Source organism: Euphorbia lathyris, chromosome 1 (genome assembly GCF_963576675.1).
Source record: "Euphorbia lathyris chromosome 1, ddEupLath1.1, whole genome shotgun sequence".
Taxonomy (NCBI): domain Eukaryota; kingdom Viridiplantae; phylum Streptophyta; class Magnoliopsida; order Malpighiales; family Euphorbiaceae; genus Euphorbia; species Euphorbia lathyris.
In genome coordinates, this window is record NC_088910.1 from 46306297 (window position 1) to 46320415 (window position 14119).

Below are 14119 nucleotides of genomic sequence, written 5' to 3' on the forward strand. Positions count from 1 at the left end.
TGTACCTTGATAGCCTAGGGATGTAGGCTATATATAGTTGGGGAATTCGTAACCTCTAGGTAACTAGAAAGTCTCCATTAATGCTCATTTAATGGCGGTTACAAGTTACTCTTAACCTGGTGGTTTAAGACTATTAATGATTCATTTAATGATCTTTATGGCCGAGTTGGCGGTTAGCTGTTACTGTGATGAATCAGGTGAAAGAGGAGATTCGCCTCATAGGTTCGCCAGCGGATCTCACTGAGCTGAACCGTGGAGATCCGCCATCTGGTTCTTCTTGCGGCGTTCTCAAGGTGAATATCCCTTTTGGTCCTTGGGATAATATTCTTTGATCCGTCAAGCCATATGTACGCTCTCCTTGAGAGATATGGCGGGTCTCTGCTACTTGCTCTCATTGGGCGTATCTCGCCATGGTCCACGTGGCGTGGCATAGTGCTAGAAACTCCTTCTTTTTCCTCATTATTTGCATATTCTCCCCTGCATTAATTATCATTAATGCCACATTAATCATGTATAAATATCTCTTTTAGAAGAAATAATGATTTGCCATTATTTCTATTAATTTTCCCTTATTCTTTATTCAAGAATAATTTGGTTTGTTATCAGAGTTATTTTTTACAGTTAAAATTGAACCTTTTCAATAATCATATATCAAAATTTTATTAAGTGCAACCCTAACAGTCAAATTAGGTTTGAAGTTTCTTTCACCTTTTAACCAAAAAGTAAGCCTCGTCAAGAAAATAAAATTGTTTTCCGCTACCTAAGATTGACCAAGTAGTCGACTGGCCATAAATTTTTATCCATCTTCAACGTTATTGCTAGCTACCAATACAATGAACCCATTGGATGTCGAGAAAACAAGTTTCACCACCACGAGGGCATGTTTTTGTTATATGGTCATATCATTTGGCTTAAAAAATGCAGGAGTCACTTATCAGCGGCCAATCAACAAAATGTTTACCCACCACATAAGCAAAACCATGCAGATCTATATTGATGACATGGTTATCATCAGTAAGCAAGAGGAATACCACCTTAGGAACCTTATTGACGCTTTCAAAATATTCTGACAGTACCAACTAAAGCTGAATCCAGAAAAGTGCATCTTTGGCATAAAGTAAGGAAAATTCATGAGCTATATGGTATCCGCACGGGGTATTGGCCCAAATCCTGAGAAGTACATGATGTGCTAGACACAAAACTACCCCAAAACCTGCAAGGGGTCCAGAAGGTAAATGTAAACTCATCGCCCCGGGAAGATTCATCTCCTGCTCGACATAATGATACCTCCCTTTTAACCAACTGCTTAAGAGAGATCACCCTTTTCAAGTGGAATACGGACTCCCATACCGCCTTCTCAACAATCGAAGCTTTTCTCACACTGCCACCTATACTAATGGTGCTCCACGATAGGGATGTCCTTAACCTATATTTCACAGTTGTAGAAGAGGCCATCGTTATGGTGATTGTTCGAAATGAATGATTAGAAATATTGATTGTATACTACCTCAACGGAGTGCTCAAAGGAGCAGAACTACGATACAACGAGGTAGAAAAAGCCCTATTCACGATTACACACACCACAAATAGGCTGGGACCATACTTTTAAGATCACACAGTCATAGTCAAAACTCAATTCCCCATCAAAAAGAATTCCAACATCTAGAGGTCTCAAGATGGATCATAGACTAGTCAATTCGCCTATCCTAGTTTGATATCCTCTTCAAACCACGTACCGCTACCAAGGCATAAGAATTGGCAGAATGTATAATCGAGTTCATAGGCCCACATAGACCACCTGAGGCTAGCTACGTGCCCAACCAACAAAGAAACCCAAAAATGGCACATCAGTGTTTATAGGTCATGTGGAGGCGATCATGTAAGGGGGAATATCAATCAGGGCCACTTCTACATCAACTACGTCTTCCGTTTTGAGTTCCCCACGACAAACAACCAGATTGAATACGAGGCTCTAATCACAGGCCTACGCCTAACAACGAGAAAGATCATTTTATACATCGACTCAAAACTAGTAGTCAGCCATATTGGTGAAACCTACCAGGCAAATGACAAAGTTATGACCTGTTACTTAGCAAAAACAACATCTTTCTTGCATGAGCTACGTACCAAAGAGGTCAATTTTTCCAGCATCCTTGTCCCACGTGAAAAAAACAAAGAGGCGGACGCACTTGTCGAAGACACAGCCATCACAGCTAGGGGTGGAGACAACCCAAGGCCGAAGCCCTTCGGTCTTCGGCATCACCCTTGAGTAGGGGTAGTGCTGCCCTGGGCAACCCCTAAGGAAGAAATATTTATACTTATAAAGGAGAACGTGAAATAAAACAAAAGAATAACTTAACACATTTGGTTAAATGATGAGTTAGAAATCACTGTCTAACCAAAACGAAGAAGGTTTATTATACAAGATCATAAAAAAAATTGTCAGTCCTAAAAATTACCTCTAACCACAATGCTAATTTTAACCTCCGGGTATAAAATCCTGATGCCGCCACTAATCACAACCCCTCTTAACCAACAATCTATTCATGGAAACATCCAACCATAGTTGACGCATAGACTTTTCTTATTAATGACGAGAATACACGTCAACAACTAGAGAATCCTCTTCGAAGACATGACAAGGGCCTTGCTAGTGGTACAAATATCATGGCGATACGCAGTCCACGATGACATATTGTACCGCAAGTTTATTACATGAATGCAATGCATCTTTGTAGAGAAGGGAGATCACTGCCTTTACGAAATACAATAGTACTATACGGTTCCCACCAGTTATGGCAACATAACTCTAATTTTTAACCTTTCTTTAGTTAAAATTAAAAGAAGTTGGAGTAGGAGACAAAATAACGGGATAAAAATTCAGTGACAACAAATACTAGATGACACAATTACACGCGTCTATTTGGAGAGTGGTTTAACATCTCCGACAACGTAAGAACAGAGATATGTCCGAACACTGAGAAGTGAGAATAGATAATTAGCTGTTCCGGTTACCATGAACCTCAAATTTACTGCTTGTGATTCCTCATTAAAAGAAGGACACGTGTTAAACAAGAGGGTAGTAAAGTAATGTAGTAGATGCCTTAAATTACAAAATGGACCCCGACGTTGACAGCTTGCACTTCTCCATTAAGCACAAAATTGAAAGTCTACTATTAGCAGACAATTTTGTTTAATTCAATTCTCTCTTTTGTTAGCTGTAAATCTCAGAAGTCTGAAAGTCTTCTGCTCCTTTATCATCGTTTCGTAGCCAAAAGAGCTTCTCCTAATTCAGGCTGCTAAAGATAGAGAGAAATGGCATCATTTGCAGGGACAACCCAGAAGTGTAAGGCATGTGAAAAGACTGTTTATTTAGTGGATCAACTCACTGCTGATAACAAAGTCTATCACAAAGCTTGTTTCAGATGCCATCACTGTAAGGGTACCCTTAAGGTCTGTCTGTCTCATCTTTTTCTACTTTCTTCTAAATTCATACTTTCTCTTCTGCTCCTTTTTATATCTTTGCTCTACAATCATGGTAGAGGTTAATGTTCGTAATTGAATGTTTTGATTTGACAAGTCTACAAATCTCAAATTAGGCAGTTTATAGATGCTACTAATTAATGAGTGATCTACTAATGAAACCTTCTAATTACAGTTAATAGTGTGTTGAATACTAAAATCTAACAACTTTACTTTTCCCCAATTCCTAGGGTCCAAATCAGATTCTTTTGTTTTGTTCACACCAGTGAGACAGATCTTAATCTTGTTAAGCTAAGAGATTAAATGGCTATGTTATAAATATCAAAATTGGAACACTCACTAGGACTTTTGGATATTTGTGTGGCTCAAAATCAGTAATTCGGATAACTTTGTTACAGTGAAAAGAACATTTTCAGTTCATAGAGCATACACTGAAAATGTTAAGCAAATCAGGAAACTTGCTGTCTTCCTTGTTTTTTGGTTGATATTATCAGTTAGGCCTTTAACATCCCATAAATGAAATTACTCGCAATCTCTTCTTGTCTACATAAATCATCTGATCCAAACTAATATGAAATGATCATAGTTGTTAAAGGCCCGCCTCATGCCGTACTAAGTTCTAGGTGAGCCTCTGTTTGAAAGGCTCTCGCATTGTGCACTTGGAAGGTTCACCTCAGGCGTGCCTACTCTGGTTTACTGCTTTCATTAAAATAAAAGGTTGATTAATCTCAACCACTTATCCTATTTAGTAAACTTAAATCTAAACCGTTGATCTAAGTAATAAAGAATAAGAAGACGCGTAAAAATCGAAGATAGGGAAGAAGACGAGCTCATTCTGCAATGCAACACATGAAACCAACAGAAGTTTGATGCAGTTCTAGTATCTTAGTCTCTATTGTCAACACTTAACTTGGTGTTTTTGTCTTGTTTGTATGGTTATAAGTGTGTTTTTTAGTTCATCATAACTTGTGTTTTAGCTACTAATAGAGTATTAGTGACATTAGTATTAAATATTGTGCCCAAGCCTTGTGCCTAGGCTCCAGGACCCCTAACGCCTTAGTGCGCCTTGATCTAATTACTCTGAACATACCAATGAAGCAGCAGCACTATGATTGATGTTTCGTGTTGGATTTTGACATTATCTTCTGCACTTTTTGCAGCTGAGTAATTACTCATCCTTTGAAGGAGTGTTATATTGCAAGCCTCACTTTGATCAGCTGTTTAAGAGGACCGGAAGCTTGGATAAAAGTTTCGAAGGTAATTAACCATTAGTAAGATGTACTAATTCTTACATGTACTCTTACTTATTATTCATTAGATATCTCATTCATTTGCAGGCACTCCAAAAACTGTTAGAGTTGATAGATCTGCAGATCAGGTATCAGATTGTTAATAATCCATTATGTCATATGCAGAGAATGAATGTCAAAAATATGATGACTAAGAATTGCATATTGTGAATGAAACTATTCAGGTCCAAACCAACAGCAAAGTTTCAAGCATGTTTGCTGGAACTCAGGACAAATGTGTTGCTTGCAAGAAGACTGTTTACCCAATTGAAAAGGTAAATGTACCATTACAAGTACTGCCTCGTGTTGTATCAGTTGGATATGTTAATTGAATTTTGGGGGTTTTCAGGTGGCAGTGGATGGCACGTCTTACCACAAAGCCTGTTTCAGATGCACACATGGAGGATGTGTAATCAGCCCGTCGAACTATGTAGCACACGAGCATCGTCTGTATTGCAGGCACCATCATAACCAACTGTTCAAGCAGAAAGGGAACTTCAGCCAGCTTGACAACCATGAACATGTTAAGCCTGTCACTGAGACTGTATCAACTGAGTGAGAATCCAATAACTTTGCTCAAAGCCTTAAACTCCTGATACCTCATTGAGTTTATTTCTGAAGAGAAACTATTGTAATATGTCCGGTTGCTAAATTCCAGCTTTTTGCTTACTTTTTGTTTTGTTTTTTTGAGTGTGAGATTTGAAAATGTTCAATAAGTAGAGTTTTTGGTGTTATCCTTCCAATGAACCATCAAATTAAAGCAAGAAGGTTTTGTACTTATTTTGAGATTAAACATGCTTCAGAGTTACATGGTGCTATATTGGGTTAGCAAGATTGTGTTAATTCGTGTCAATCTGCTCAAGTGACACGATTATTGTCAACACGGATCATCTAATAAACGGATATGACAGGTATAATATGTTTAGTTTATGGAATTGTATATGTGACCGATTTGGGATTCAGAGATATGGTCGCTCCATGAGCAATGCTTATGGGCGCTTAATTTAAAAAATACAGTTGTTTTTACATATACAAGTTCAATGGATTTTTCCGACGGTCGATGGTCAAACCCATTATAGATCGATCCTTGGTCAACACAACAAGGCACAAAACGGATATATTTCATATGTAACTCACAATTGTAATCCTCTAAACTAATTATAATATTTTAAATGAATTGGGTTAGCTAAACTAAATAGATTAAAAATGCTTAAAATTTAGTTGTTTCGAGAAACATGTCAGCATATCATCAGGGACAGATCTACGGGGGTGGACAGAGACCTGAGCATCAATTAGTTGTTGAAAATATAGGAAAATTTTATAGAAGCTATGTATAGAGTTTCCTTTTTTTTTTATAAAAGCACTTAAAAATATCAATTGAGCTCGTAAATCACTAATTAGCATCCCTGTCACGTATCTCTGTCATTGAATTTTGGATCCGTCCCTTTTATCATCATCAAGCCTTAGATTGTTGTGGTATGTGATTAGTGTTAGGGCAAGTGTGAAGTCCAGTGTTGAAATGATGAGATCTTGAAGAAGATCTTCCAGAATTTATGGGACATAAATGATATAGGAGACTCATTTTCATGCTTTTAATTCTCTATCCTCACAAACCCTGCTTGGTTCAAAAATATAAGAGGCGTGGCTATGTCTTCTATCACCCATGAATTTTCACCCTGTGCTAGACTTGTTCATATCTGCTGGCCCGCTCGTTATGGGTTTGATTTACACATAAATATTTTATAATAATTGATTTTCAAGCTGAATCTGTTCAAATCCAAACATAAAATAAATTAGGTTTGAGATTTGTATAGACCCGGCCCATGTTTATATTGTGTGTTTTTTTTTACTTAGATCCATTTTTTTATTTAAATTGATATTGATTGAGTTTGGTTGAATTAATTAACTAGATTTTATTTTATTTTATATTTTTTTGGTATTCATAATTAAAATTTAATTTTTCTTATAAATTTATTTTTAATATAAATATATATTAATTACACGAGAATCAATTTCTTTAATTTTATCCGGGTGATCCAAGTCCAAGTCCAAGCCCAAACCCAAGCCCAATCTGAATATAATATGAATTGAACAGGGTTTAGGCAAAATAATTAAGTGGTTCGACCATGTGCCATCAAGTCTTTTTCAGAATTTGTGTAATTCAAACCAAAAGTGTCAAAGGAAGGGGACGTAAGTTACTGCTCCGAGTGTGAAACTTTAGCTACCAAAGTTTGGTGTAGAGAGCTACTATTATTCTTGAAAACATTAATTAGGAGACTCAACTTGTGAAAATAGTCAAGGTATTAGATTTAGGACTCTGTATGGATATTAAAGTTTCTTCCAAATATTTAAATAAAATAATTGAAAATTTGATTTAATTTTTAACTTCTTCGTTAAAACCGAACTAAGTTGCACCATTCACAATTCTAGCGATTCTTAAACCAGACTGAATATCCCAATAAAATATTCAAAATTGGATTGAACTTTTGAATCTTTATAGAACTAAATCGAATTGTATTATTAATTGCCATTGGTATAATTCTGGAGATTTGAAAATCCATGAACCTATCTCACTCCTAATTATTAGTCCCATTCTGATTGGTAAGTAAGTAGAGACAAATTTGATAAAATTGGCATATAAAATGATGTTAAATAGTGGCAAACAATAAATGGCCCACAAGGAAGAGGAATTGTAGGCAGTTTTGATGAATCACATATCCAAGTTTGTATGCAGCATAGAGAATGTTCTGTTCTAATTGCAACTAGCCCTACTTCTATACTTTCCTTAAAGTAATTGGAAGAGAACATTTCATGATTATGAAGGCCTACCCACTTCTTTTTATTTATTTTTTAATTATCATCATTGTTTCCAAGTCAAAAAAATGTTCTAAACCTTAATCATTATATCTATTCTTTTTATTAAGGAAATCAAATAATATTCCCTTTAAAATCACCTTCATGTTTTAAATAGCAAATTGTGAAATACAAGTAAATTGACACCTACAAGTTATATATTATTGATGTGAAAAAGACTGACTACTCAGTTTTATATATATCTAAAATTAATTGTTCAATATCAGCCACAATATAATTGAAATTGTCATAATCCTCCTTTTATGATAATTGAATTATTAAATCCATTTATTCTCAGTTTTAGCATACCAGATGTGAATCCGAACCACCTGGGCAATTAATTCATGGATAAAAATATTTGATTTTTTAATTTTGAAAATAGATATTTTTGTTTCCCTTTGGCTCTCTGAATAGCATAAATCATGAAGAACACTGGTTCCCAAAATCTAATTAATTTAATCTAAACATAAGATTTAGTAACAATAAGTATGTTTAAAGGACCACCCCCTACCCATTTGCTATACAACTGTGAATTACCCAAATCTACACTTAAAAAAAAAACATAAGATGAGATTCACTTCACTCCATCCACTACCTACCTGATGATGATCTGTGCATATAATAATTAATCTTTAAGAGACAAGATTCAAACTTGCAGGTGAGATGATCTGTTAATCTTCAAGTAATTAAGCTTTCATTAATAATAAACATGATTAATTAGCTGCCACTGCCACCCCCGCCCTCTGAGATGCTGTTAAGTGAAGGTTGCCATGTTGATGTTCTTCCTCTGTTCCTATGAAGTTGAGATCTTTTTACATTTAAATCCACCTCTGAACTCTCTTTAATCCTCTCCCTTGATTCCGGCTGCTTTTTGTTCTGTTTTGCTTGCTTTTTCGCGCACAAACCTTTCGTAACCTCTGAAGAAAGAAAACCCCCAAATCAAACATGAGACTTGAAATCAATTGAAAGTAGAAGAAAGAAGAACAAACCTTGAGTGGTGATGAGTCTGTAAACATGGCCAAGGACAAGAGTATCTGTAGGGCGGAGAAGTTTAATTCTGGTAATCCGGAGAGAGTTGTTGGCGGTGGTGGAGGCGGTGGAGGAGGTGGTGGTGGTTTTGTTGGGACATTGGGGATTAGGATATAAAGTGGTGGAGAGGAGAAGGGCGACATAATGACCGGGGTTGGTTTTCATAATTTCAGCGGCATTTACAGGGGAATATAACTTGTCTGCTTTTCCGTTAGGGTGTTGTATGACTAGAGTTGCTGCATCTATTGCTTGGCAATTCCCCATATTTGTTCTTGTTTGTGGAGGATGAAGAAGAAGAGAAGAGAGGAGTGGGAGAAGTTAGAAGGGGGGGTCTTTATATTATAGGGAGGGAGGGAGGGAGTAGGGTAGGCACCCATTGTTTGAAGGGGTAAAAAAGCTTCTTTCTAACATAGGCCACAGTTTTACAGATTCTCTGTAAAAGTCAATATATGTATATCACACTTTTTACATGATTTATTCAATATATTTTTATATTTCAAACATATCTTTTTTATAATTTAATAATTTATTTTTAGGAAGGAACAAAACTGCCTATCTAACGTTACTACTCACAAATAATTTTATATTTAAGATTATAAATAGTATAATTGAAGATTTAACCTGGATGGATTTCATTTAGTGATGTCTTCAACCCTAAATTAGTTTATCTTTATTAGACAATCACGTTCCTCCACTACTAAATAATTTTATTCTATACTATGATAGTTCCAAATAGATATTATATTTGAATTCTCAACGAATGATAATACGACGTTTGTATGGATCTTGACGCTTATTATATCTAATTTTATGATGATTTTAATTGTTAATATAAAATTTTAATAAACCTAGAATTAACCGTAAACTGAAGAAAGTCATTCACTTAATTACTAACCAGGTAAACATGACTGCACTATTAATATAAGTTGATATGCATTGAAATATTATAATTTTATTATAAAAAATTATTATAGATTTGAATTTATCATAAAATAAAAAATATAGATGTTACTTATATATTAAGATAAGTTAAAATGGTTTTCCTCAAAAAAAAAAAAAAAAAAAGTTAAAATGGTAAACTATATCCAATTGAGATTAAGGAGAATAAGACATTAAGCTAAATTTAGTAATACTATTTGTTTTGGTAAAAAAAGATTGATATAATTGTAATGATGTGGTGAGGTGTTATTGGTTAAGGATTAAAGAGACAAAGGAAATTGGGTCACATGTGATTTTCAAACATAATGACCAAGGAATACAGACAGTGGTATTGGGTAGTAATGAGTAATCCAGGGATATATATTAGTCTTAGATTTTTCATTAACATTTTGACTAGGCTAGATGATGTTTGTGTAAATCACCAAATCCTGATCCAAATCTTTTTACGGGAGGGAGGTGTCGACTGTGTAACATAAACACTTTAATGTTAAAATCTATATCACTCTTAGATAATTGAAGTTAGAATTTAGAGTATATCCGAAGGATTCTTTTACACTTTTGGAGTATACTCAAAGAATTTTTTTACACTTTTATTTATAGGCTTTTCATAGTCCTATTAAGATTTTAGGGAATGTTTGGTTGCGTTAATTGACACCATGAAATGAGAATGGAAATGAGTTAATCTCATTCGGAATGTTTGCTTTACTAATTTTAATCATGGAATGAAAATGTGATTCCAATAAATATAGAATGGTCATTTCTCATATTTCCCCTCTTATCCATTTTCTATTATCCATTATGTTTCTTGATGGGGTTTTCATGCTTTTTAACCAATTTTTATTTTTCATATAGAAAATAATATAACCAATTTTATTATACTACAGCCACATTTACTTTGTTTTTATTTTTTGAATTTTATACTCCTATAGTTTAATGTAAAGTTAATATGCAGTGATATATATTTTTTTTTAAAAATAATATATTTTTATACATTGGCTCTACATATATAATACATTGGTTATTATAGTATACTTATTTATATTTTAATTCAATTTATGAACATTTTTATAATTAATTTGCTCAGTTAGTTTATGGGTAATTGTTTTTATATTTTATTGATTTATTAAATTTTTAATTTTGTGAAAATTCCAATTTCGGAATTTGAACCAAACACTCTTAAAAGTGATCAGATTCTGATTCCGGATTAAACCAAATAAAATAAATAAATAGTCATTCTGATTCTGATTCCGTAACATTCTGATTCTGATTCCAATTCTGATTCTGAAGTTTGAACCAAACGCCCCCTTAGGGGGCTACTCCTCATTGATGAATCATCGTTCCAGTAGAAAGTCTCTTCGTCTATAATCATTCCAGAAACTTATTTATACTAGATCTTCCTAGGTGCATGTCTGATGACCATCACTTACTGCCTTTTATACGAATCCTAAGCATGCAGTGTGAGGTAGGCATTCCGATAGTCTTGCACTATAGTTGTTGTATAACTCCTTTACATGCGGCCATAAGGCATTCTGATAATCTCTTGTTTAACCTTCACTTAGATCCCTATTGGACATTTCAGGGCATCTGGTTGGACATCTTACGGATAGGGTTGTAATCGAGCCGAGCCGAGCCGAGCTTTGGCCTATTCAAGCTTGACTCATTATAAAATTAACGAGCTCGAACTCGAGCCGAGCTTGCTATAAAATTAATGAGCCGAGCCCAAGCCGAGCTTTGGCTTGCTCAATGAGCTTGAGCCGAGTTTCGAGCTTGTTTCGAACCCAAAATCCTCTTTTGGACTTGGTTCATTAAGAAAATTATCTAACCATAAATTTTTTGTGAGTAAATCGTTAATTATATTTGTGAAATTTACTCGTAAATAACTCTTTAATTGTGTACATAAACAAGCTCACAAGCAAAGTTCGTGAATAAATAAACAAGATGTTTACAAATAGTTCGTCTATTACTCATTTATTATGTTAACGAACTCATCTAATAGCAAATGAAATAATATTAAGTTAGATATTTGTGAACTAACACAAAACGATATAGTTTTCTACAAAACTAAAATTTGTTCATAAATATTCTAATCGAGCATGCTCGTGAGCTTTCGAGCCGAGCTTTGACCTGCTCAAGCTCGGCTCGTTTACGAACCGAGCCAGTAAATCGTGTTCACGAGCGGCTCGTTTACATATCGAGCCAAGTCGAGCCGAGCCGCTCATGAGCAGCTCGGCTCATTTACAGTCCTACTTACGGAAGCCTAGATGATAATATTCATGTCTTATCAGAAGTCCCTCTTTCAAAAGGATAAACGTACCTTTTAGGGGTTTGGTGACATTTTGATTCTCGCGCTTCAACTACCTAGCCTATGCTCTGAAGGAAATGTCCTTAGGTTGGGTAGATGGGTTAAAAGCGTAGAGTTCGAATAAGAGAAATTCAAAAGTCTTTATGTATGTAAAGCTCTAATGTAAGGATACTCAAAGATCTTTGCATTTTAATCGTTTTCAAATTCCCTACTACTACAAATGGTAATTCATTTTTCTACTTTCCCCTTTCACGCTTTTTCATTTTGCAAAGTTTCTTTCGTCTATCTATAATTTTCAAAGTAGCATTTTCTCATTTTTTATCTTCTTCCTTTTGTCGACGACCAGTTTCCTATCTCTTTTCACGAAAACTAGTAAGTTGTTAAGATTGATTTTCTTCCTTGGCTTTGTATTTTTCTTCTTAATCTTTTGTCCTCTTTTAAATACTTTAAAGAAATTGAAATGAGTTAAGACAAGGAAAATTTCCTCTCACAGGAAAAAAGAAACACCCAAGTGATCATAGATTCCTTTACAATTCACTCAGATCCCCAAGATCCTTCAAATGAGGAGGCCTCTGCTCTCAATGGGAAAATTCTATTTTCCAAGCACAAATAGAAACTGGTAAATCTAGAATCCCTATGGGAAAATGTGTAAATAAATCCTAGCCTTACGATTCAAAATGTCGTTGAAAGTCACATTAAAAGTCTCATTGACATGTTTGCTATTTATCCTTAGTTGAGAGAGGTGGATTTTATCATCCCTCCGAGAGCTAGGACATATCTCCCCCTCCGAATTACTTCACTATTTATATTGACCAAATAAAAAGCTCACATATCCCTTTCATGATCCCATAGCCTCTATTGGGTTATCATATGTGTCTAGGTTAGATCCATATGAATGCTTGTAAAGATTTGATATGCCTCTACTAGCTCTGTGAGAGTATGAGAAAGTCTTTAAACCTTTGTATCTTCTACAAGTTGTATGCTCGTGGAATTTGGTAATCCGATGATCATTCGACCTTCTACCGAATTATTGGTGCTAGTCTTAACACATTCTTTAATGACCAGTCTTCATCCGTAAAATATTGGAAGGATTTTTGGTTCTGTATGAAGACAGATTCGAAGATTCCCTCTAATTTCCCTTTTCTTAGGAATCTTAATTCTAAGAAGATTAAGTAGTACATTGAGGAGCCAACTTCTGAGGAAGAAAAGTTTGTAATCAATCTTCGTAGCCTTGAGCCAAACCTTTCGACATGTACCGAAGGTCTTCATGCCAAATGTCGCTAATTCCTGAATTTATCCGATCCTTCACAACAAAATTATATTATTTGTTTGGTACCACTTTTTTTTTACATTTTCTTCCTTTTTACAGGGAATTATGATTCAACATGTTGCATGCTAATTTTCCAGCTTGTAGAAGGACAATCATTCAGTCTAAAGGGAATGTCATATTCTTTGACTCTGATAATCTAGACATATACCACTATGTCAAAACCCCCTTCAGATGACGGTTAAAAACCGTCATCCCGCGAGATATAAATCTGTCATAGGGCCCGCTGCCGTCTATTGCACCTTCAGACGATGGTTAGGTTCTGTCATTTGAAGATACTATACATGACATCAGCCTAGTTTCGTACTGTCATATGAACATTGTTATGATGCATCTTTTTATTTATTAAACGTCACTTTTAATATCAACACATGACATACTAATAATTAAAAATGTCAAGTCGCTATATGGGAAATTGGCATATTGGTATTCGCGGTGACAATTTTTATAATAATTTCTGTCGTAGTAACTTGTATCAGATGACATAGGTCTTAATCAATCATGTCAAGAGATTTGTTTTAGATGACAGTAACTTTTAATTTAATGTCTTTTTATTGTTGTTTAGATGATATTTTTTTTAAACGTAAATGTCACTCTTTGCCTTCTTCTTCGAATGATTCTGGAAATGAACAATAATTATCAAATGAACAAGAATTTATGTATATCAATGATTTTAATTTTATTGGAGAATAATGCTCATAATCTGTTTACATTTGAACTACACAAATAACTGAATGAATGTAGGGTAAAAAAAATATAAGCAATTAATGTACATCTCCAAATCTGTATATATAGTCAGAGGCGTGGTGGTGTTGATTGGAAAGCCAAATCCAACTTGACCTTTCTTGTTCGAGCCCAAGCCTACGTTTGCTTAGTAAGTAAGCTTGAGCTGCGCTG

The 14119-nt window shown here is 34.8% G+C and overlaps 2 protein-coding genes across 2 annotated transcripts; one reads left to right on the forward strand and one right to left on the reverse strand.

Moving 5' to 3' along the window:
* The first annotated feature begins 3172 nt into the window (after window positions 1-3172).
* LOC136230970 (LIM domain-containing protein WLIM1-like) lies at window positions 3173-5600 on the forward strand. The gene is made up of 5 exons (XM_066020197.1): window positions 3173-3453; window positions 4644-4740; window positions 4821-4861; window positions 4958-5047; window positions 5122-5600. Exons 1-5 carry the CDS (start codon window positions 3316-3318, stop codon window positions 5329-5331), a joined length of 576 nt encoding a protein of 191 aa, XP_065876269.1. The 5' UTR covers window positions 3173-3315; the 3' UTR covers window positions 5332-5600.
* A 2475-nt stretch (window positions 5601-8075) lies between these two features.
* LOC136230979 (uncharacterized) lies at window positions 8076-8972 on the reverse strand. Its single transcript, XM_066020206.1, has 2 exons — window positions 8615-8972; window positions 8076-8542 (listed from the first exon to the last, which is right to left on the reverse strand). The coding sequence occupies exons 1-2, from the start codon at window positions 8916-8918 to the stop codon at window positions 8343-8345; spliced, it is 504 nt and encodes a 167-aa protein (XP_065876278.1). The 5' UTR covers window positions 8919-8972; the 3' UTR covers window positions 8076-8342.
* Between the last annotated feature and the right edge of the window lie 5147 nt (window positions 8973-14119).